Below are 25,177 nucleotides of genomic sequence, written 5' to 3'. Positions count from 1 at the left end.
TTCTCAATTCCCATTTTAACATTGTATTTAATACACAAAACAAGTTAATCGACAATGAAAGAGTAAAACTATTTTAATGTTACAATATTTTAATAATAGGCAAACAGATACATGTAACCAGATACCTGCGATCAGATAATTCTACATATTACGTTCGACAATTGTTTGGCTTGAGGTATATTTAAATGTTGATCTTCGAGCGTCTCTTGGTCCATATAACGAGTACCACTCCAAAAACAGCCAGAACAGCACTCAAAGATATAAGTAAAGGTATAAATATGTCTACTAAATTTAATGAACCTAACAGTCTTCTTTTTATCATATTAGTCAGGTCTTCAGGCAAAGACATCCCCTGTAAATAAAAGTAACATTTATAATGCTGGGAGCTTCAGATTTCTGATTCTGTGTCTTAAATAATTTGTCCTAAAACAGTTAGCCCTTTGTGCCTGAAACCTATACTATTTCGTGTATGAGATCGAGATTACGAGTATCTTCACGATGTTTTTCTTTGCCGTATAAATTAATCCGCCGATTTATTGGCACAGGCGATTGAACACACGACTCGGGTTGAGAATCGTAGACTTTAAAGGCGATAGCTCTCTAGAGGAAGTTATGAGTATACCAATCGAAGCCAAGTATTATGAAAACTATAAAAGCACACCTCGTCAACCCAAAATATTGGAGTAAGAGTAGTCCTGAGGGCATTCGTAGCAGCGATACTCCTCACGGGCCGCATAAATACGTTGAATTGGGCTCTTTTGCTTCCTCGAATCACTGTGCCCGTGTACTGCAAATAATTAAATGGTAGTCAAAACAACTCTGTATCTGAATTTGCTAAATTTGTCTGTAAAATTAGTTAAACGATTTAGAGAGCATGGTCACTTTATATTTGAAAAATTAAGGAAGTAGGTACATATACATTAAACAAATAAAATTCAATTATAAAACACAGGTTTCTGTAAACAAGAATTAGCAGATTTTAATTTTTACTCGAATGCAGCCTGGTCTGAAAATATTTTTGTAGAAAAGTACTGTATTCATTAAAATCGTTTGCTCATTTGAACGATATACGTACAGGATCAAGGTCGGCAAATATTCTGTGTTGCTCTTCAACAGGGGTCATTCCTATAACTCCATTTTGATAAGTGTGATCTGCGTAGAGGAAGTGAGGATATGAAAGGACCATGAAGGCACCTGGAACAAAGTAAGTAAGGGTTTTAAAGTAACTTAAAAAAAATCTTACAATTTATATTTTTTTCTGGTAAGGATAGCATAACTACCTAAGGCGTATCACAAAAGTCGCTTTCTTCTATCAAATTAAATATTACTCAGGAAGATTAAATACATTAATTTACAAATTATTAATTCCGTTTTTCCATAATGAGTTCCACAAAGTATATACTCACAGAATACTCAAAGCGTTCTGCGACGAATTAATTAATCCGATTTAGTATATGGAAAACTGCAACTAAATCTTTATAAGGGTACATAACACTCGATGTGTTAATAGACAAGTAAAATTGTTTCGTCTTCATATACCTAAATATAGTGTAAAGAGTTATATTTTTTTTACAAATAGGCAATTGTATCAGTCGCTGTCCACAATTGTTTTCTCCTAATCACTAATCACCTGCACTAATCACTTGCACTCGCACTAATCAAAGTGAACACAGGCCTTTATACAAAGGAAGAATTTTAAAACTAGTGTCACACAGTTGGATCTTTGTCTAATACATTAAAATGTGCATTTACTATTTAGTAACATACATACGTACTTAGGTGACGATTTGAAAGTTTTAAAACTTGTAAGTGAAAGAACCCCATAAGTCTGTCTCCTTACTTTATAATAAAAATATGTATTTACAATTTGTTTGTAATTACTATATTGCTATAGCTGTTACATCTACATCAATTTTGTTTCGTCAATACAGTTTCCACACCCACATTGTCACAACTTTTACAATTTTGGGTACGATGGCTAAGCTTTGAAAATTCACTAATTTATTTTTATTTCATTAAAGGACTACTGAAGAGCATCTCAGCCATAAGAGTAATGTAATGATAAGGTATAGTGTATTATATATAAGTGTATTTTTCTTGGAAGTAAATTATATTCTGAATTTCCAGGAAACGTGTGTTCAGGGTTTCATCTATTTTTCGATGAAATAAAATGACACATTTGTGTTAATAAATATATAAATAGATTTCTAATAACTATTATATCTCTCTATTAAATTAATTGGTATTGGAGATCATTTTATATAGATTTTCATACACGAACCATTTTGAACCATATCATGGTGAAACGGTTTAATAATGTGTTTTACACGGAAACTATTTTGATATCTCTTGGTCAATTATCAGATACTAATGACAGTAATTAGCTTTACGTAACAATGCATCCAAGCTTAATTAAATCTAATAGGGCAATTCCGCTACAATTATTACTGGACGAAAAGAACACAAGGCGCATTTATTAACAGGCATCAAATCATTAGTAATAACGCATAGGAAGTAATTTTATTATGATTTAAACAAGATTTTAGGTACATTAATTCTGTAATAATAAATCTTAATGGATAAAAATGCGAATTTGTTTCACTATGATGATGAATCAAAATATGTATCATATTAAACATGTTTTGTTAATACGTGGGTAACACTGTTTTTAGAATTGGCCAGTTAGAAACATTGCTAACGAAAACTTTTTGAATTTAAATTTTAGAACTCTTTCTACTCTAGTATATTCATGTACCTATTCATTTGTCATTTGTTTTTGTGAATTCGCGGCAAATCTAAAACTCTTGTTACACGTGAAAATTAACTTAACGCGAGAAAATTTTCGGTCAATGATTTATTATGACTTTGGTTGTGGGATTACTCAACAATAAAGCTATGATAGGCTACGATAAACATTTCTTAATGAAGCCCACTATTTACGATTGGTTTAACAAGTTCAAGCGTAGACCTCCAATCTCAATGATGATCCGCGTGAGGGACGTCCTTTAACAGCGACTACTGAAGATAACATCAGTGCAGTCAGACGCATGATGTAGGAATATAAGAGAGTGACCTATCAGCAGATACGGGCAAGCCTAGGCATTTGTATGAGTCAAGTTAAAAAAATATTACACGAACATTTAGGCGTCAGGAAGCTTTGTACCAGATGGATTCTCCATACTTTAACCGACGACCAGAAACACCTTCGCATGGACTGGTGTCGCCAAATGTTAGATAAGTTCAACGGCGGTGACTCAAATGCTGTATTTGACATCGTCATAAGTGAGTCGTTTACTCTATTAACTAGCCTTCTATTGGTGTGTTTAACGAACCCAGTCCTTGTTACAGATGCTCGCCATCAAGGGACCATGTCGCGACAGCATACCATATTGTAGCTACATGTATATATAATATTGTGTTTAAAAATGTTAACACTTTTGCTTTATATGTTCATAATTTTGTTCCTTGACATTAACATTACAACCTTGAACATTGATTGCGATGTGTGTTTATCTAATTTTTGTTTAAATGTAGGTATTGATTACGCATAGATAAAGTATTTGTGACAAATTGAGACAAGTTGTCATATTATGAATGTTGTTTGCTCTGATTCTGATTCCAAATTTATTTACTAAAAAATATTTAGGGTGCTTATAATTTATACATATCAAAGCGTAGTACGCTAAGACCGTGTTTGAATTATTAAAAGGGCTTTAAAATATTATAACTATAGTAGTACTATAGTAACAATCCTACTATTATGTACTGAGTACGAAATAGTTTAGTAAAAATAATTTTCTATCAAGTAGAACCACCAAGAACTTGTATATGAACTATGTCATGTAAAAACTTTAAACAAAATAATATAATGCTTATTCCGATGAATAGAGAAAGTAAATTTATTCCGGTCAAATGGTAGATGTATTGTTGTTTGCGGATGTAAACAACTTCTTGTTAAAGCAGAATATAAAATAACTTACATAAATGTACTATTTCCTTAATTTACAGTATGAGTACGTAAGTACTTATATTTTTTTCATACTACAAAGTATGAAAATAATAATAATGATTACTGATTTAATTCGATTTCTGTAAACATAATCGTTTCGGTTTGGTGCGCAGTAAAGATTTATTTATCATTGTAATAGAAGCAGAAATATGGCTCCCCCATGTTCTGTTAAGGTGTTATGATTTCAAATAATGTATTTAAATTATTTCCATTACTTGTGTGGTTTAAACACAATGGGTTCCAAAATAATAATTTATTAAGAGCTTTTCTTGCGCAAATCTTGGTAAAAAGTTCGTGTAATGGTTACAGAAGGCAAGGCCTGCTGTAGCAAGGCTGTTGTAGAGCGTCACTGGATTTTGGTAAAATTTGTATTGGTATAGGGGATTTGAGAATATCAAGAGTTCAGCCCAACACAGACGAGGTCGCGGGTAATATAATATAGCAAAAATCGCACCTTTACATCAGACAAAGGCATATTTTGTCTGACACTTAAAAGCTCGTGCTTGACCCTAGGACACAGGGTCACTTCGAGGCCGATAAGGTTTTTATACTTTGTAGATGGGTCTAAAATTATGGAAATACTGTTAAAAAAACATAGTTTTACAAATTTATATATGCTACTCTGACAATACAAGTAAGGTAAGGCTTCAAAGATTATATATTTTTATATCAAAAATTTATGATAATTTAAATCTTGATTGTCAATCGATTACCTGCCAATAGGCATAATTCTTTATCTCCCATTCACATAGGCCAGCCTTTGCATACCTACACAAGAATTGTTTCACTAGGAATCGAATCCAGGACTTTGTAAATATTTATCACAAAGCCATAGTTGCGGTTAATTAACACTATGGACTCGTCATGGTGTCGTTTCGAGCAACTAATTTTCAAACTTTTGTGTCATATGTGCTTGATGTGTGTTATCGTGTGTATATGTGCGAATTGTTGTACACATTTGTATTTCCTTTACTCTTGGGCTGGGTCTGTTATACCAACTAGTTTCTACTAGACTAATAATTTCATAAATTATCCTCCTTTAAATTCATAAGACTGATTTATTATTAGTATTTTTCATTCCCTTAAAAAAGGTCCTTTTCACAAGCCTTAAAAACTTAGTTACGTTCCTAATGCTGTGTGTTTTCCTTATTCTCTACTAACACACACACACACAGCCAATTTCCGGTTGTCTCACTTTTATCACCTCGACATCAATTCCAGGAACAAGAAAACTGTTAACTATGTGTTATGTAAGCACTTAAAATATAATGTCAGTAGTGACGTCACAAAATTTGTAAATAGATATGTTGCGTCACAGGTCAACAAGAGTTCCGCTACGAAACAACGCAAAAACAAGATAAATGTGTGTAAATTTTACTCTCTATTTTGATATTAACCTAACCACCAAGTCATAAGGAAACCCACATACAAAATTGTTACAATAAACAAATACAATGGCTTATTGTATATTTAGTATTTACCCCATATTGTGTTTTCTCTTCCCGAATTATTTAAAAAAAATTAGATGATTTATGCTTAATAATAATAGTTGTTAGTCATAATTCAACTTAAACAATGTTTCGCTTTAAGGTACTTTGACCAAAGCCGTTACTTAAAATCTCCCCAAAAGTAATTTGTAATTAAAATGAAATTAATTAAACTTTAGAAAATATCATTATCTACGTTCTTGTTTATCCTGCAAAATTCAAAAAGCTTCATTAGGTGAAATACGTTCCAGTGTAATTAAGTTGCACCAAACTTGACGGTAGCCGTCGGCCGCAACATTATCAAATAACCACTCATATTTACTATGTTTCCAAAATATGCACTCATTTGGATTTAAAATTTTGTAAGCAAAGTTTGCTCTTGTGTGACATAAACAGCTGTCAACAATATTTAATAAAGATGCGGCAGGGCGGCTACGATGGCTAATTACTATTAAGATGACGAAGACGCGACAGACTACGTAGGTGGAGTCAAATCTAAAGGCCGATTTACATTATCTTAGTGTTTAGGAGAGTGCTTTAGGATAGTACTTTAGTTGAAACATGTAAACGCTACTTGCTTTAGTAAACGCTACGCTAAAGAACTTGCCTTTCAAGTTGTACTAAAGCACTCTCCTAAACACTAAGATAATGTAAATCGGCCCTAAGAGCGGCTGAGGCGTGAAGTTTATCAAAAAGCTGTTCTTGTGTTTTTGGGACAAAGACATACCGGTTTATTCACAATGCTATTTCACAATACGACTTGTAATTGCGCACATGGAAAGAAACATCCATTGGTTTACAACCAGAGTACGAACCTTATAGCCATAGGTTGAAAATGCCACGCTCAAACAACTTAATATAAGGTAAATTTGAGTTTTATTTTTATCATACAGGTTTATGATTAAATACACGTTTAATGCGTTTATTTGCATTGATAATAAAACATTATATAATCAAGGAGAACTCCAGTCCGACTCGGTCGCGGCAGCGTATCTGTTTTGAAATTTGCCATATACAAGTGCATAAGTGTGTGCGCAGGTGCAAGCGCACTCTCTATTCAATTACTCTTATTCGATGATGGGACATTTCCGACACGATCGCAATATCAAGAGAGCAAGATAAATAGAGTTACGTGCTAATCTGTGGCACAGAAGTTTCAAACTCCATCAACTACCAGAAAGAAATTTTCGGCCCCACCCGGTGGTAAAAGCAGTTGTTACCTTATAGTTTATAATTTTTTTGTAATATAAAATATTCCATGGGTATATATTATATACTACCTATATATATATATATATATATATATATATATATATATATATATATATACTATATACTATTACAGTTGAAGCAAAGGGGTTATAGGGCATTAACTAACTTAAATATACTATTATATATTTAAAAACGTATCTAACTGTAATACGCACAATGAACGCAAAATAATAAAGATCCGAGTGATAATGAGATGATTAGTAGTAAAAATACTATATAATAAATTTTGCATTAAATGGCTTCAAGGTGTAAATGTTATGTTTACCAATAAACATGAACATATTGTATTTTGTTAGCGATAGAGCAATAACTGTTAAACAAATCATATAACACGCCCAGTCAACTTTAAATGCTGTAGGTGTATGTTGCGCTGTAAGTGTTTTTAATAAAAAAGAAAATACAGTCAGGATAAAGTCTAGTAAAGGACTCCTAAGGCTTTGCCTTACCTAAACTGAAACTTATTCAAGACCTTCGGGAGTCAAGGAGAGAGATTAAAATTTGCAGAAAAAAATTAAACGACTGACGAATGTAATGGTCATATAAGGCTTTAATAATTATGGCTCATACAAATCGGTCGTAGTCGGTCAAGAGATGGCCTTAAACAACCGGTAGGACAAGCTGTTATCTGATTAAGTCGCTTTCCGAAGATTCAATATGAATAATAATTAATAACATTAAAACTCCGATCTAGGAAAGAATATAATTAAATAATTGTATATATTAATTACTAAAATGTCAAATGCTAAATCTTTATATATATAATTCTTCTGTGAGTGTGTATGTCACTGAACTTCTCTCAAACGACTGGACCGATTTTGATGAAAATTTTTGTGTGTGTTCAAGGGGATCTGGGAATGGTTTAGATTCACAAATCAGCCCGGTAGGTGGCGCTGCAGTCGGTACTTTCATACTTTAATATCCTAATAGCTTGAAATATCATGCAGGACAACGTCTGTGGGGTCCACTAGTATAAGATAAATTTCTAGTAATATGTTTCCTTTTGTTTATAGAACAGGGTAAACGGGCAATAGGCTACCCTGATGTTTAGTGATGACCCATGGATACTAATACTGCCAGACGGCTCGCAAGTGCTCGTTTTTATATATGTTTTTATTATTTTTTCATTATGTTTACAAACTGTATTTCCAAGTCAGTATAGTGACGAAAATAATGGATGGTTTAGGAAAAAATATTGTTTTAATAATATTTTTTATGTTATTTTAAATAAGTTCTTGGCGTGAATTAATACACCTGCTAATAGTTACTCATATCAGGTTAATTAATGATTCGGACTTTGTAATTTAGAAATCCAAAAGGTCAGAGTTCGTTGCAAGGTCGAGCTTAAAATAAATATCAACATAATATTATTACGTATTAGTTTTACATATCCGATTTAATATTGTGAAGAGAATTTTATAAAATATTTTTATTATATGTAAATTAAATACGACATTTGTAGCCTTTAAAACAATGTAACTTTATTTAGTAGATTTTTACCATTAACGCCAAACAACCATCTCCAGGAGAAGCCATTTTTTGCACACTTCAAACTCAATCTAATATATAAAATTCTCGTGTCGCGGTGTTTGTGGTTAAACTCCTCCGAAACGGCTTGACCACTTCTCATGAAATTTTGTGTGCATATTGGGTATGTCTGAGAATCGGACAACATCTATTTTTCATCCCCCTAAATGTTAAGGGTTGTCCACCCCTAAATATATTTTTTTTTAATTTTTAGATTATTTTAATTTTTTTTATGATACAGCATTAAAAAATACATACAACCCCTAATTTTCACCCCTCTTCGATCAACCCCTATTTTTTATTATAAATGATATACATGGCAAAACGACGTTTGCCAGGTCAGCTAGTATTATATAACAAGCGATGTTAGTTATTATATTTGACGATGCGGTAATACATGCATACATGTGCATACATGCTTGACTGGACTCAAACAGACGTATTTGTTTATACATCAGGCCACCAGTGTATGTCCCTGAAGGACATAAAAACTTGCAAAATAATATAAAAGTATTAGATAATTATTAAACCGCATGTTAGTCATGTTAGAAGTTTCGCAAAGCTTTTTCAATTGCAAATGTATATAAAATAATTGTTTTACAAAAAATATGGTGAAATATGATAAATTTTGTGAATAGTAAGATTAAGAATATATTCTTATACGGAATTAGCTAGACATATCATGTCACAATAACATATTTATTAAGTTATTAGGAATAAAACGTAAACATTTTTGGTATTATTCTAGGAATTTATTAGCATCCATTAAATTGTAATATGGCAGTGTTGATTATTTAATAATAATATGTTAATAAGGACTATAAGTGTCGAGAATTTAAAAAAGAAGGCGACAGTGTTGTAGTTCCTCCGGAAAATATTCTTACTTTATATGGACTCTCTGGGAATTCTGGGAATTGAAATATTATATTCGGCCGCTTTGTTGGATTCAAATATAGGTCAAATATTGATTGTGTTGTTCTAACAGTTCTTTCTGTAACCGAAATACTTGTTGAGCTCAAGCTCGTACTTTTTTTAAGTTTCGGTAATAATATTTTTGGTCTCAACGTGGAACTGTCAGTTTGTGATGATCTTGACGTGACATGGGTTGATCTTGACATCCAAGGTCCTAATGTACGTGGATATTGAGTTGTTTTTTCCACCTGAGGTGGTGTAAAATAAAATCTCCTTCTATTGAATTCAGTAGTTGTAGGCATCTTTGTGCTCTTGTATTTTTCAGTCGTATCGATCGGCTTCACTAAATCGGTGTGTCTGAACGAAGTTATGTTGTTTGTTGTTATATTAGTTGATATCTTTTTGGTCTGATTGTTTACTTGTAACTTGTTACCAGTTGTTGTCGACACAACCATTTCTTTTGGAGTTACGTAACTTGTTGACAAATTACCATTTATTTGAAGTCCTGTAAATGGACTGGACGTGAGTGAATTGTTATAATTTACCTCTTTTTTGTTATCTGTATGGATTATTTTAAATGACGAAACTACATTTACTTCTCCATTTTGATGGTGATCAGATTTAGGTAAAGTTCTGCTGGAAGTACTTCTCACTTCTGCTGGAAGGCTAAGCTTTGTAAAGTTATAAAGTTTTACACCACTATTTTCTATGTAATTGTTTTTTAAAGACATCATTCGCCGTCTAAACTGATTAGTTTCTATTTTTCGGGGATTGGGAGGTTTTATTCCTATTAAAGCAGGATCTATAGTGGTAGTGCGAATAGTGGTAGTTGTCAATGGCATTTTCAAAACTCCTGTACCAAAAACAGGAGGCATAAGGTCATCTATATTAGTTATTTTTACATTTGAAGTGTCTTTATTGGATATAGTTGATATTGTATTTACCCAGTCGAATTGTGGATTTTTATTAATATTTTGGCTCTGAGTTATAAAATTTCTGGTATTCTTTTCTTTTATAATATTTGTAAATTTAGTATCTTCCTCATTGTCGTGATAGATGCCCCGTAAAAGCGTATTAATTGGAATATTCGGTGGCTGCAGTTCGTCAATATTTGTATATTTCTTAAAAAATGGTGTAGGCTCCATGCGCCCATGATATTGTGATTTTAAAAAACGTCCACGTTCTTCTAATTTATACGACGTATCTTTTAAAAAAACATCACAGTTCGCAAGATATTTCTTGGCATTGTGTTTGCAATAATGAGGATAAACTACCCAGGCTAAAAAGCCGTCACCTTGTAATCTTGTATGCTCTTCGTGTATTTTTAATGCACATTCTATGTCATCGGAAATATCATCATCCCTGAACGCTGAACAGGAGACACCACATGCCTTGCCAGGACCGCACCAATATAATTCACTGATTTGTAACAGTCCATGATCACCGCTATTGGGGTTACGAGCGGTAGTGTCAAATCGCGATTCGTGATAAGCGATGCACACCCACGTCGCGATATGCTCTTTGCTAACGCCAAGTTTAAGAAAATCACGGGCGAGTTCGCAGCTATCGTAAATACGTGATTCCGTCAACGCAAGAAGCGTGCTCGTCAACAACGCGACGCCAAACATTTCAATTTACGTTTGCGTAGCGTAAACGCGTGCGCGCTTTTTTACCAGTGGCCTCCCGCCGCGCGCCCGCTCCTAATCCATGACCGGCCCCCATGTTTACCGTTTTCTAAACTGCATGTCATTTAAATTATTCGAATTTTAGGACATTGATAAATACATTCATCTGCATCTAGGGTACTGAATTACGATAATTTTTTTATAGCTTTTAAACTAACGGATGTGTGACGACCACGGTGGATCTCATAGTGGGTAGAACAAACTTTCTTTATTATGTTCGTTGACGAATTTGTAAGTTTAAAATGCAAAATAGAATATGGATTTATGATCCGTAACGTTAGTTTCAATTACTCTTTATTTTGATTAATCATCTTTGTAGAGTTCAAAGCTAGTAGATTGATTTAGGAACCAATGTACATTTTATTATTAAGAATTTGTATTTAGAAGAACACTGTAGCTCGATTAAAACGCGAATTTTTATTACGCATAAGATTGAACCTAGGTAGGTACATATTAAAAGTTTTGTTCGGTGATTATCGAACACAATGTGTTTGTGTATTATTAAAATTACAGCAATTTTTTACGACTATTAAAATAAATATTATACCGCTACCCAACAATATAAAATTGATTATAATTTTCAGCTGATAAGCGCATAAATTAATTTAAAAAAAAGATATTGTATTGTGAAACATATTGTTCAAAACTATAATAAATTGTTTATTGATTTATGGAAACTAAAATGCATCATCAACCTATATTTTATTGATGTATCGAAACCATATGTTTGGACCATGCATCATGAATTTACTTCTACTTAATTATATCTTTTGTTTACATTATACGTTGCCGTTTATTGTATATTGACCATACCCTTGTATACATATTTGTACGCCTCTGAGGTTTATTGCTCTAATATAGTTTGAGGTTCGATGGCACACACAGGTCACCTATATGTTCGCTAGTCCAGCTTTAATTTTGATAATCAATATTTACAGTAGCATTTTATAACTTGAAACCTATACATTGAAAAATACCAAACCCTAAAGAAATACTCAAAAGATACATAAAGTTAGCTTAAATATTACTGTATTATAAATTGTGATATCGTTTAAATTCAAATAACAAGCGGAGTTTCCACTTCTTACGTAATGAATATTGTAATATCAATACCCGTACAACAATTGCTATTAATATGTTTTTTGCTCTATACTATGTTTTTTAATTACACGACATCTGGAAAAATAATTACTTTCATCTCCATATTTAAATTACAATTACAGCGGTTTAACAATTCTGAATACACATGTGCATTAGATTAGCATTTTCTTGTAAATTAAAGTTAAATATAGTGACGTTAACTGGCGTATCTAAAACCAAAAACAAGGCACAGAGAGCTGAAAACCTTCTCATTGATATGTTATCTGAAACCCATAACGAATACTGAAAAATCTTTTGGTCGCGCCCTTGCTACGTCTCTGGATTATTAGTATGTATTTAAATGTCTTTAATAAATTTTAAAAATCAATTCCTTGGCACAATATCTAGTAATGTATTATTTCATAAATTATTAATGTAAACACGTTTAAACTGCCTCTATCTTAATTGGTCACACTTTGCTTTACACGATGCTTTCAGTTCGGGTTCGAGGTATAAAGTTTCGTATCAAATAAATTGCTTACTAAATGAACAACAAACAAAAATACATTCTTAACTACTCGGAATTTAACTGAAACAAAAGATGACCCATCGCTTACACTTTTGTGGCATAGTTGTTGGCACATAACATAGTTCTTAAAATTGGAGTATCAGTCAAACCGATCTGCCACAAAGTATAACTTGAATTTAAGGCATTAACTCTACACCATTTTTATAAAAACGTAATGGACATATTTTATTGTACATAATAAAATTCGAGCGTTGTCTTCAGAACAAAGACCATTACGCTCTACGAATAACAATGGTACCTTATCGTCTAGTATCGATTATAGGTAACTACGATAGGCTTATTTGCTGCCAAATGTTTTCTGTTATTCAAAACCGTATATATACCAATATATGTCAATTTTGATCAGTATTAGTCTATAGTGTTAAGTTATTAATTACATAATATGAACTCTATCAACTAACAACTGTAGGTCCCCGTACGTAGCCAGGCAAGTATACATTTACTGTCCTTAGATTACGAAATTTTAAATTAATGAAAATAGTTTTAAAGTGTTAGGATTAAATAATTAAAAAAAAAGAGATTCGCTACCATGAATGAAATAAATATTTAAATATACGAAATATTTGCACCACGACAACAAAGAATATCCGGAAACTTTAATATTTAGAATACAAGAGTACGTTATTTTGAGTGAAAGTTACAACGAAATTGAGTATAGGTTGATGAAAATAAAGTAATATAGCAAAAGCATCATACACCGCGGTTCCTTGTTTTAATACACGCGAACCTAACATTGTAGATTTAACAAAAAATTGCAATCGAACCAATATGTATTCAATTCATACAACGTCGAGCGAAAACTGTACATCGATCGTATGGCAAAGAGTTTTTGTCTATCTTACGCATTAGTTACATTCTTTTATTGATAAAAGCTTGCCAACGCTCGGCACACTGATTTTGACATTGGTAAAAGAACCACAATATACAAATTTTAATGTGACAAGCAATTATAGGCAAACATGACATACACGAAGATATAATACAAATATTAAACAAAACAATTAAAATAACAAAAACCAAACGAAAATCGATTTTAAAGTTTGAGGGGTGCAACTATGGATATCGAGACCTATCTCCTTTATCAGAATGCTCAATCTGGACATCGGTGAGCTTTGACCAAAACGCTTTCTTCGGAAAGGAGAATATATAGTTACGATATGAATTGTTGTTCTTAGCTTAATATATAAAAAGTACTTACCGACACAGCTGTATAGCTCCATTGCGCCTTTTAATAAGCAACCATTCTCTTGTGTGATCCCTCCTGTCACGTTGAGACAAAAACAGCCTTCGTGGTTGTCTAAAAACCATTCGTTAACCGTGAACCTCGCCACTGGGATGCCTTCATACTCCGTGTCATGCTGATATTTTAATTGGACGGACCTTCGAATAAATCAAAATAGTACAGGTAAGTGTAGAGAATATTTCGTCTCCTTTTTGCTTCAGTTGGAACCGCACTATCTTAATATATTTAAATGCAATTAAAGAAAACTCATCCTTATAAATTATAAAATCTATAACGTAAAAGTTTCTAGATTGTTCGAAATAGTGCTCTAATTATAACATATTTTAATTAAAAATATTTGTAATTTGTCAATATAATCTTACCGACAGACATCCGTGTTAAGGGCGAAAAGAGGTTTATCTCTATCGACAAATGGTGGATATATCGCCGAATCGGATCCGTTGACCATATTACAGATTCCGGGTACGGTCTCCCCATTCTCATCTATGTCTGTTACCCAATTATCAATGTATTTCGATCCATTGAATAAATTCATGATACCAAGTCTGCTCGCATCGTCGATGCCCCTGTAAACCTCGTACAACTCGCTGGGGCTGTCGTTTTTCTATTAACAATAAAATACTGCTGCTAAACTCATATCTATCTCAATTGCTCATACTTTGTTTTATACGATGCTTTTAGTTCGGGTTCGACATCTAAACGATTCGTTAAAAAATTGCCTACTAAATTACAAACAAACTAAAAGCATTTTTAACTTGACTTAAGCAAAAGATTTGGGCCACCGCTTTCGACTTGGTGGCACATAACGTACTTCTTAAAATTGGAGAATTAGTCAAACCAATCTGTCACAAAGTTTGATTTGAACTTAAGGAATTTACACGTTTTTTATAAAAAAATAATGGACTATATATCAATAGTACATAATACAATCCGAGCGATGTGCAGAACATGATTTACAATAAACTTCGAACGAACTGTAAGGTATGATTGAGAGACATCAGTGCGAACTAAGTTTGCCATCTTAGCGCTAAGTATGACTCTCGCATGCCAACGTACCTCATAGTTCTCACGAAGTTAAGACTCGCTTGTAACAGTAGCCATTGTTGGTATAAAGATTTGTGACTAATATAAATATATCGTTAAAGTTCAACCAAATAAACTAAATCATTCATAAATAAATTGTAAGGCTAACTACCTAAATATGTAATAATAAAAATTCTTATCACTCTTTTCAACTAAATGTGGCAAAATATACTCAAACCCATATTCATAAAAAATAAATCAGTATAATTGCACGCTTTTGACTAAAGTCTTTTCGTCTATTTATGTCAAGTTGTATTCATGCTGTGATAAAAAGTCAGTAGTTTAATGGTGCAATAGGACGGATTTCTGCGATGATTGATCTATTGCAGTATTTTACTTAACTTCCTAAACAATTAAAGAATTAGAAATTTAAAGATCCCACCCTTGGCTTACAACACCCAACTAAAACAAAATAAATATGGCCGGTATCTAACAATCAGCCCAAGGCCATCGTACATTAAATGTTTAAAACTAGCCCAAGATTTTATTTAGAGTAATTAATTGATTTCAGAGCAAAGCAAACCTATCAAGGGAACTTTTAAAAGTTAATTAAATTTCTAACTTTGTAGCTTTTGTATCTGGTAGGTAGGTCGAGCTTGATTAACGGTGTAAGGTTATAAGTGAAAAAAATATTGTTTTCTTAGTAAAGCCACCTGCAGACTTTTTTCCAACTTGTTTCCAAGTCCTTTAGTCTTATTTTGGGCAAGCGAAACTAAAATCAATTGTATGCGCAGACAAATACACTTTTTATTTCCTATATATCTCTTAATTACATTAACACGTGTGCCATTATTCTTAGACTACATTGCCTGTAGGAAATTTTGGTCTCAGTTACTAAACGCACCACCGCGGCACCGTCACCTATCGTGTATTATCAGTCGTAAACACACTTTGTCTAGATGTGCCAGTAAAAGAAAAGCGTTGTGTTTAGAATAATTTACCTATTGACAGTAATAAAATTATAAATTATTGTAATTCATTAAATTTGGTTTCATATCTATTATACTATCCCTATAACGAAAACTCTCTGTAACAAAAAAAACGCTCGGTCACTTGAAATTCGTTATAAAGAGTTTACATTGCATTATAATCTCTATTCTTCGAATTTTCTCTCTCCGGATTAGATATTGTTAATACATACTATTTGTCCAAGCTAAGTGTTGATATATATAATTAATCTATTGTGTACTTGAGACAAGATAAAGGTCATGGACGGGAATCTCGGATCAATAGATATTTATGAAAAGGAATTGCGCAGTTTGAAATGAAAACTTTTGCTGGAAAATAACTGAAGGTCAATAGTAGATGGTCGGTTATAGATCAATGCGTACTGAACTGCACAGATAATTAAAAACGCTCGGGGCCTATATCTCGACTGCAAAGGAATTTACCAGTTACAAAGCGTTTGGTATCAAGTACTGGAGACTGAATATCGACATTCTTTTTCATTTTGAAGTTTCTAATTGAAATGTAAATTCATGAATTCATTTATCTATTTCGCATTATTCTATTAAAACAAACGCCTAATATCGTCATAAGTACTGTGCAAATACTTCTGGTTATTGAACCAAGGTATATTTTAGTAATTTGGAAATTGTGAGTGTTAGCAACTATCGGGGGTTTTTTTAATGCATTTTAATTCTATATTAATTTTAATATTTATTGATATACTAAGAGACGCAATTAGTTAATGAATGATCCTATAATATTTAAGTACTTTTAATAAAGAATCACTTAGTATATAAAAATCGCAACATTAATGTCAATAAATAATTTTTAATAATGGCATGGAATTAAAGGGAAGTACGATAAAAAAATAAAGTGAACGTTTTGTATGCACAATGTTTACACAGTAGTGAAAAACAGCTTCTACTACCCCTGGTCTTGGCATCAGATTTCTATATCTGTTGCGAGGTAATATCTAAATGGGCAAGCGTCTGTGACACACATTAAAGTCGCACGCTGTAGACCTCAGCTACACAGCTCTCTTCATCGTAGTAAAATAAATATTAATTGAGTTCAAAGGAAGAAAAATCGATTGGAAAACAGTATGACCTCATGGGTGGGATTGGCAGATTGGTCATCTAAGTTAATATATATAAATAGATTTTAACTAATCATAGAATACTTACATAGTCAAGGATAGTAAAAATAAGCGAACCGTCTTCTGCTTCAACTAAATTCTTTACGTTAGCGCCTATAACTTTAATTTGGCTACAAGCTACGCCTCCAATGATTCCTGGATTCTTACAAATCGGAATTCCATCAAACAAAAAGTCACCGACTCGAACAGTCATAATTGGACCATTATTTGCCCCAAAGATTCCATCTAAACCAAGACTTAAAGCTCCCATCAGTGCTGGAAAGCGTGTTTCGGCCATTTGTAGGATTCCCTGAAATAAATATTAAAATAACGTATCACTAATCCAAAATCATAATTTTCTATTTAAACTAAACTTTTATCAACAAAGTATAAATACAATTTGACAGAAAAAGGCGGATGAGATGATAAAATTTTATTTGCTTTACGGAAATGAATTAAAAATATATTAATAAAGAGCTAGAAACGTAGAATCATAAATGATGCAATAAATTCACTTTAAATTATTCGTAATTGGTTCAATTAAAAGTAATTAATTGAATTACTAGATTAGATTATCTCTGGCTAGCCAGGAATCCGTTCTTTCTAATTAATATGTTGAAATACTGAACCATTTTTTATTTCTATTTCTCTGGTAAACAGCTATATTTGATGTATGTAACGTATGATTGTAATAAAAGTTTGTGCGATCGCGTGGACAACAGCTACTTATTTGATATTCCTTATTTAGATTTATGTTATTACTTTAAAGATTCTCTCTGAAGACTCTTTTGTGCCAGTTCAGTCGTGAAATAGTATATGTATATAGAAATGATATTAAATTATGATTAGATGTTGCAATATCATAAAGCAGTCCTTCAACAGGATCTGAGAAATGTAAAATGAAATATTTCCCTTAGAATTCAAAGAATATGAGATTTATACATCATATTTCACAAAATACAAACTCAAAGGAAACAAGAATATTTTTGGCATGTTATAATATAAATTTAACTCTGTTCTATGGGCGGGATATGGGTGGTTATGTAACCAACGGTAAGTGGTGCGTTATTATAGTTAAACGTTTTATATAACGAGAAACATTCAACAAGTGTTTGCTACAGACTCAGCGTCGGTTGCCACGTTTTTTTAACGAAGGCACAATTCGCCTAAGCTTTTTATTATCATGAATCATTTTATAACATGTCGATTAAAGAGTTATGGATGCAGATGCATACGATCGTTTCTAAGACAAAAATGTTGGCGATTTAAAAGAGTGTCGGAGAGCCTCAGCGGGTAAATTGTAAATTTAGAGAGGTTAAATTTGTGTTTAATATTTCAAAACGAAGTCGCGCGAGCATATAATTACTAGGAATAAGTATAATCGATATTTCATTACAACAACCAGCGTTATTACTCGACCTAATTACCACATAATACGCTTAATACTAAATTGATAAATTTCACTACTATCTCTAGATATCGAATCACTATCACAATGGTTAAAATGGCAATGGAATGTGATTAAGATAAAAGTGTTTTTCAACATTTCATTATAGATGTTAAAAGAATAGATTTGAACATTAATTAACCTATTTTATTAAATTAATTAAACAGAGTTACATCTTTTATTTCCAGTGAAACAATAATAGTTTAGGAATTTGCCCCATACAAAAATCACCAACGAATCAGAGATGTAAAGTTGATTATGTTAAAATATTCTACGAAGCTCACCACCCTAATGGTGAGCCCCGCCAAATTCCAATTATAGGACTACCGTTGAATTTGCAGCCGAACATTCATGCTTTGAACATAAAGTATATGTCACGCTCGTTTGTCAATGGCCCAGAGATGATGTTGAAACTAATCATAGCCGAACGAAATGTGCCAAAATTTCGTATTTACTTTAATAATGTCTATATTTAGAAGCTGTAAGTTTGAAGTATTTAGCCCTTTCAAATTAAATACCATAAAAAGAAGTCTGCATTTCATGAACGAATAACTTTTTACTATATTTCATTTAATTCCTTTGAAACGTATTGCATATTGATAACTGACAGAACTCGCTCAAAATATTTCATGCGAAAATATTCAAACGAAATCGCAGGGAAAAGCTAATAAAAATTAAAAATGTATAAATGAGAATACAGACGAGACTTCAGAACTCGTTATAACGCAAAAGGCACGGTGTTCGATGTAAAGGCTATTTGTGAAGACTGTATGCTCCAACAACAGGTGGAATATTTCTGCAAAATAATGAGAGGACCGCCGCCGCCCACCTACCTACCTAGTGGGCGAACAAAGTGCGAGTGGGCGAGTGGGCCACAATCCACATCAGAGAACTGGCGCCGGGAATGGGGAGGTAGCCGCTCCGTCACTAACACCACGGCTGTATTTCATGCCTCAAATATTTTGTTACGAGAGTATTAAAGTATTTAGCAACTTATCGCTTTAAGTGATATCCGCTCATGTCAGAAATTCTTGTCCTTTTCAAAAAGTTTTCCATATTTAATTTCTATTATTAACGTGTCTCATTTTTTATGAAGCAAATCGCAAAAGTTTTAATAGCCTTATTGATTTTTTTTTATTCTTAGCGCAAAGCTATTTGTTCAATAGTGAACTACTGATTGATACATTTTTATAAAACTAACGATGTAACGTTAGTATTCTAAAGGAATATTTATCAAATTATGTTCGCTTTAATTAACACCTATGATGATATTAAATTCCATTCCTACAATATTTGGTGGACAAATACGTTTAATCAAAATCACAATTGTGGTATTTAAGCCAAACATTTTCACGGTGAATACACAAACCATAGCGATTGTTATAAATTCATTTATAGTTAAGTTTGAAAAGAAAGGTTTTATATTGGAATTCTTTCTTATGAACAAACTTTATAATTTATAACGACTATCTATGAATTTTTAAAGTAATTCATATATTTGTTTGTCAAAACGATTAAAGACAACGGACACCGAGAATCAAACATACAATTATTTAGCTTCTTAGGGGACATACATAGGACTTAATTTAATACATAAAGAACAGATTGTGTGTACGTTTTTATATACAACTTTAATATTGTAGGAATACAACAGTACTTCAACAAAATGTATGCAAAGTTATAAGCTGAGTTGAACTATTTTAAAACGAGGCGGTCGAGGTTTGGGTATTAATATTGTTTGGTGTTATACTAAAACCCGTAAAGTAATTATATTAATTATATTTTCGTTGTCATATTGCGCAATGAAATAATATATACATTAAACTCCGAGACCTTATTATGAAACGTAGACCAAAGTATTACCTACCTGCCGTTACTATTTTTATATAGAAACATCGTAAACATAGGATCAAACACGGTACTTAATTAATCCACATGTGACAATAAGGTCTGGGTTTAAAAAAAAATTGCGCACACAGCATGAATTTCCCTTTTACATCAAAGCATCATGACAACTTCGACATTTGATTAAAACCAAAGTCTGATTGACTCGACGTTCTATCAATAGGATATGCACAATATTAATTCCCGGAGCAATATAACTGAATGCCCGCAGGCGGTACGGCTAGTGCCTACAAAGCCCAATATTTGATGTCATTTTTCATGACGTTTTGGATTTTAAAATGCATTCAACTGAATATCGACAAGGTAGTTGTGTCCTACCATTTAAGTCAATTTCCACAAAATTAATTTCGTTTAGCCTAATTCAGAGTGCTATGACGGTTGATGCGCTATACCAAGTTGTCGCCAAGCTTACTTTCAAAAACATTATTTTTGTTAAACTAATATTTTTACTTATCTATGTAGCTAGATCCAAATGTAACAATGGCAGAATCATTTTAATCTAATCTAAAACTGCTAGGAAGATCGGTTTGAGAACTTAGAATTGTAAGGATAAAATAAGATAGTCTTTAATAAAATAATCAAGTCACTGAGTTCCTTCTATTGGCATAAAGTTAGCGTAGACTAAACCTAAGTTTGACTTCGGGCGTTAACAGGATTTTACGATTCAATGAATAAGTAAAGCCGTCGCGAAGTAAAATCAAACGCAGTTGTTTTATATAATTATCTCATTGTACATACCATTTAATTGAAAACAACATAGATTGTTTTGAGATAAAAAATTGATAGGCTTATTACATTTACACATGACAAAGAAATTGACTTGGCATGCGATTAAATTATTATTATAAAGAAATTATATGAGTATTTTATTGTTTCTCGTAAACAAGTTAACCGTCGAATACATACCATCGTCAGAATTATTTATTTATTTTAATTTGGTGTACGAATTTCCGATTATTTGAGGTAAACTGGACTGCCAATATTGATTCTATGATGTTCCAGGTACAATTGAATTCTGATCCCCTTCACTGTCTGTCGGATTTTCGAATCAGAAGTTACTCAGGCAAATTAACAAATTCATATTGTAATATAAAATTATTAATTAGCAAGCTCAAAGGTAAATTATTAAACGATGAATATTTATGGATTTTAGATTTTTATATGAGAGTATTTAACAATTCATATAAAACGATGAATTTAATGTGTTACCGTAAAACGGTCGAAGTTTTAGAATGCATTACATGGAAATAATTGTATATGAAATATAGCGTTAAACTGGACTCGTATTGAATATCTATGAAGCGTATAAAATTGACAATACAAATATTCACTTTTAATAATATTTAATTCGCTTAGCGTATTAACGCCTGACTACAGTACAGATATTAAATATATGTTCGCGATGCATTCTGATTTATAAATAGCCCTTTATAATTATTATACTTTGAGAAACTAGCAAATTATGTCGCTTTATTAAAATTGTCTTAAATCTAGTCCAATCCCTATCACGGTCTTTGCATCTGTTTATTTCATCAGCCATCTTTATCTGATACATGTCATCGATTGAGTTGATCTCATGATCTTTCCTAACCCACGACCTAAGGCTTGAGTGTCGCAGGCTTAAGCCACTTGGCCAACACTACTTTACTTAAGTCACACTATAAGTTATATTAAAATCAAATCGCAATGCAAATAAAATACGAATTATGTAGCATACGCCAAAATAGTATTTTAACGAACAGGAGACTCTATATGTTATTTCCTATAGGCGAATACTAAGTGAACAAGCTTTAACAATTCGAAATAGACAACACAGGCAAATTAAGTTAATGTAATCACTGAACATGTTATAGAAATCACATTTTTAATTTTTTTCTGTTCGATAGTTAATTAATTATTAAAGTATTGGGGGAATGTAATTCATAATACAATATGCCAAAGTAGAGAAGGTATTGGAAACTGAGGAAAATTCTGTACCCAATTGAAAAGGAAGATGGTTGGAGGGAGAAGAAAAGATGACATTGAGGAAATGGCACCCCAACCCAAAAGACTGGCCACCTAGAGAAACGTAATATAGAGAATTTTCTTTACAAATGGAAATGCAACTTACATGATAGGGAACATTAACAACTGTAACAATGTCGTCCTCAGTGTTGGGGTAGGAGGCTTCAGCATTGAACGTGAAGATATTTCTAGTCCGATATTTTATTATATCCGCTTCGTACTCTTCTACTTCTCTCGTATGATACATCCTGTTACAAATAAAATGTTACAAACTTTATATTCTTTAAGCAATTATTATCATCTTACTTATTTTTTTTTTTTTAAAGACAGTTCACACCAATTGTCCGAGTCCCATGCTAAGCTGGTGAAGCTTGTGTTATGGGTACTAGGCAACGGATATACATACATAGATAGACATATATATACATATTTAAACACCCAAGACCTAAGCACAACACCAAATGCTCATCACATCGATGTTCGTCTCAGCCGGGGATCGAACCCGGGACCCATGGATTCGCAGTCAGGGGTACTAACCACTAGACCAATGAGTCGTCAACTTATTAGTTTAATAATTATTTTCTGAATTTACTATAACCTATTATTTATTTCATTACGTAACTAAGCACATTCTTTTTATTAGATAAAGTGACACGCAATATTTTTTCAAGTTTTAACAAGACTGTCTAATAAAAATATTTTACTATTAAAAATATAGTAAAACTGTTGCCAACGATTTTATTATAACTATTCATATTATTTGTTAAGGCAAGGCGGCGTGTCTTGGTAATTATTAAGTATATAGTATATTTTGACGTAGAGAAATGTACATACTAAATAACAGAGATATTTACTGTGAGTAAAGCTTACTTATAAATATAAGGGCCCAACTCAGTGACTGCGGGTACACCACCAGCTCTAACCTCATCAGGGTTCGTGATGTTGAAGAGTCTTACTTTAAAATCCAATGGAAAAGGTATTTCCTTAAATCTATCCATCGCTTCTGTTCCATTCTGTAACGCTACTTCCTGAAATAATTGTATCATGTCAGAAATGCTTCTATAGGGAATATTTGCACCCGTTTAAATTTTATTACATTACTGGAAACGCTTGGCATGGTGTGGTAATAATACAAATTTAATTTCAACCAAATATCTCAATAAGGAATAATATCTTTCTCGTGATTCTACTTCATCAAAATGTTTTAAGTAACTGTTCAAACAAACAAAAAGTCTTGTGCAATAATTACCACTAAGTATTTTAATTAATCGGAAACAGCAACTAAAAATAATGGGATTTAAAGATGTAGTATTGTTATGTTTAGAATATTATAAATTTATATGTAGATGTGATTACTAAAGATTCTCGTAAAATCTATTAAGTAATAAACATTAATTGTACGGTACATTTGTTACTATTAAAAGTGTGTATTTTTATTTTGAAATGCATTTTTAATATTCTATATTACCTTGTATAACGTAATACTTTTTGTTAATAAATGAATCTATTAATAACTATTAAACAATATATATCATTTTTATTAAAAGTAGTTAGTGTCCAAACGTCGATTCTAAGGACGACATGCCGTTTCCTCGCGACGTTTTCTTTCGTAGAAGCATGTTTTAATTACGGTTTTGAACGCACAACCGGGTTTGAGAGGCGCACGCTTAGCCACTAGGCTATGCTCGTATTAATATATTTAAGTAAAACAACACGGAACACATATACATAGCTATACTTACAGATATAATGATACTCTCTACTATACCAGGAACAACTACGAAGCTCACTATACAAGTCACTATAACTAATATAATGCCAAGAACAGCGGAGGTAACTCCGCATTTAAATAACGAACACATCTTAATGAAACTGAGATGGATCGTGTAAAGTTACTTAACACAATGCTAATAATGATAATGTGTAATTGTTAATTTATTTTCTATTGATAGCGTCTTAACTATCTGATTAGGGTTCATTGATTAAAAATTAATTTCGCTAATACAAGTGAAAACATTGTAATGGACGTCTGACGTCAAAATGTTCATTCCGTGCACCTGCGTGAGTCGGCGAATCAGATATTTCCTACATTCATTCCATACTTCAAATAGCAAACTTTCATTTGATTTTCAATGAACATGTAACATGATATAGATAGCTTTTGCTATAAGTTTCTGATCGATCTGTGAACAGTTTATAAGCGATTCCGTTTGGGATTTTAAATTATTAAAAGATTTTGCTTGTTACTTTTTATTAATAACCGGATGATTACGATGCAAAGTTTTTGTTACCTTAGAAAAAGCAGACAGCCAGTGCCTTATGTCTCTTAGCATACTAGCATGGGAACGTTATTATATCTCTTTTTCAGAAGCAGCGAAACAGCTATATTTATTATACGGACCTAACAATATAAACATCACTGTAATCAGTATCTGTGATAATTTCAATTACGTAAAAATGTCGCAAACCCTAAGTCGCATTAATTAGTAAAGGATTTAATAACTAATTATCTTGTTATTGGAAATAATATTCTTGTTTGTTTCAGTTACCCGAATGAGACATACAGACTGTCTACGAATGTTGATCATTATTGGGCACCCTCTTTTATCATGTGTGGGTGTGTAAGCTGAACATTTCTAACAGTATAATATATAAACGCATTTCACTTCAAAAGATTTTGCTCGGCATAACGATGTCTGAATGTTGTAGTAACACCCAGATAAAAATCTAGGGCATCTTAATATCATCTACGCAATTATAGGCTCAACGTTTAGAATTCAAACAGTACCACATTTATTTAAGTTACTTAATATGATAACAACTGTGGAAATATTTATTAGTTATCGAAATTCTG

At 32.3% G+C, this 25,177-nt stretch overlaps 2 protein-coding genes across 2 annotated transcripts; both read right to left on the bottom strand.

Annotated features, from left to right (window-relative positions):
* Positions 1–36: 36 nt before the first annotated feature.
* On the bottom strand, positions 37–24,321 carry LOC125062382 (sensory neuron membrane protein 2). Its single transcript, XM_047668265.1, has 9 exons — positions 24,066–24,321; positions 23,194–23,351; positions 22,430–22,571; positions 17,017–17,277; positions 14,164–14,405; positions 13,757–13,938; positions 1,076–1,194; positions 662–787; positions 37–352 (listed from the first exon to the last, which is right to left on the bottom strand). The coding sequence occupies exons 1-9, from the start codon at positions 24,183–24,185 to the stop codon at positions 182–184; spliced, it is 1,521 nt and encodes a 506-aa protein (XP_047524221.1). The 5' UTR covers positions 24,186–24,321; the 3' UTR covers positions 37–181.
* Positions 8,813–10,869, bottom strand: LOC125062381. Its single transcript, XM_047668264.1, has one exon. The coding sequence runs from the start codon at positions 10,830–10,832 to the stop codon at positions 9,111–9,113; it is 1,722 nt and encodes a 573-aa protein (XP_047524220.1). The 5' UTR covers positions 10,833–10,869; the 3' UTR covers positions 8,813–9,110.
* Positions 24,322–25,177: the final 856 nt, after the last annotated feature.

Source organism: Pieris napi, chromosome Z (genome assembly GCF_905475465.1).
Source record: "Pieris napi chromosome Z, ilPieNapi1.2, whole genome shotgun sequence".
Lineage (NCBI taxonomy): Eukaryota > Metazoa > Arthropoda > Insecta > Lepidoptera > Pieridae > Pieris > Pieris napi.
Note: the sequence above shows the minus strand (reverse complement) of the source record. Positions and strands in the feature narration are given on the sequence as shown.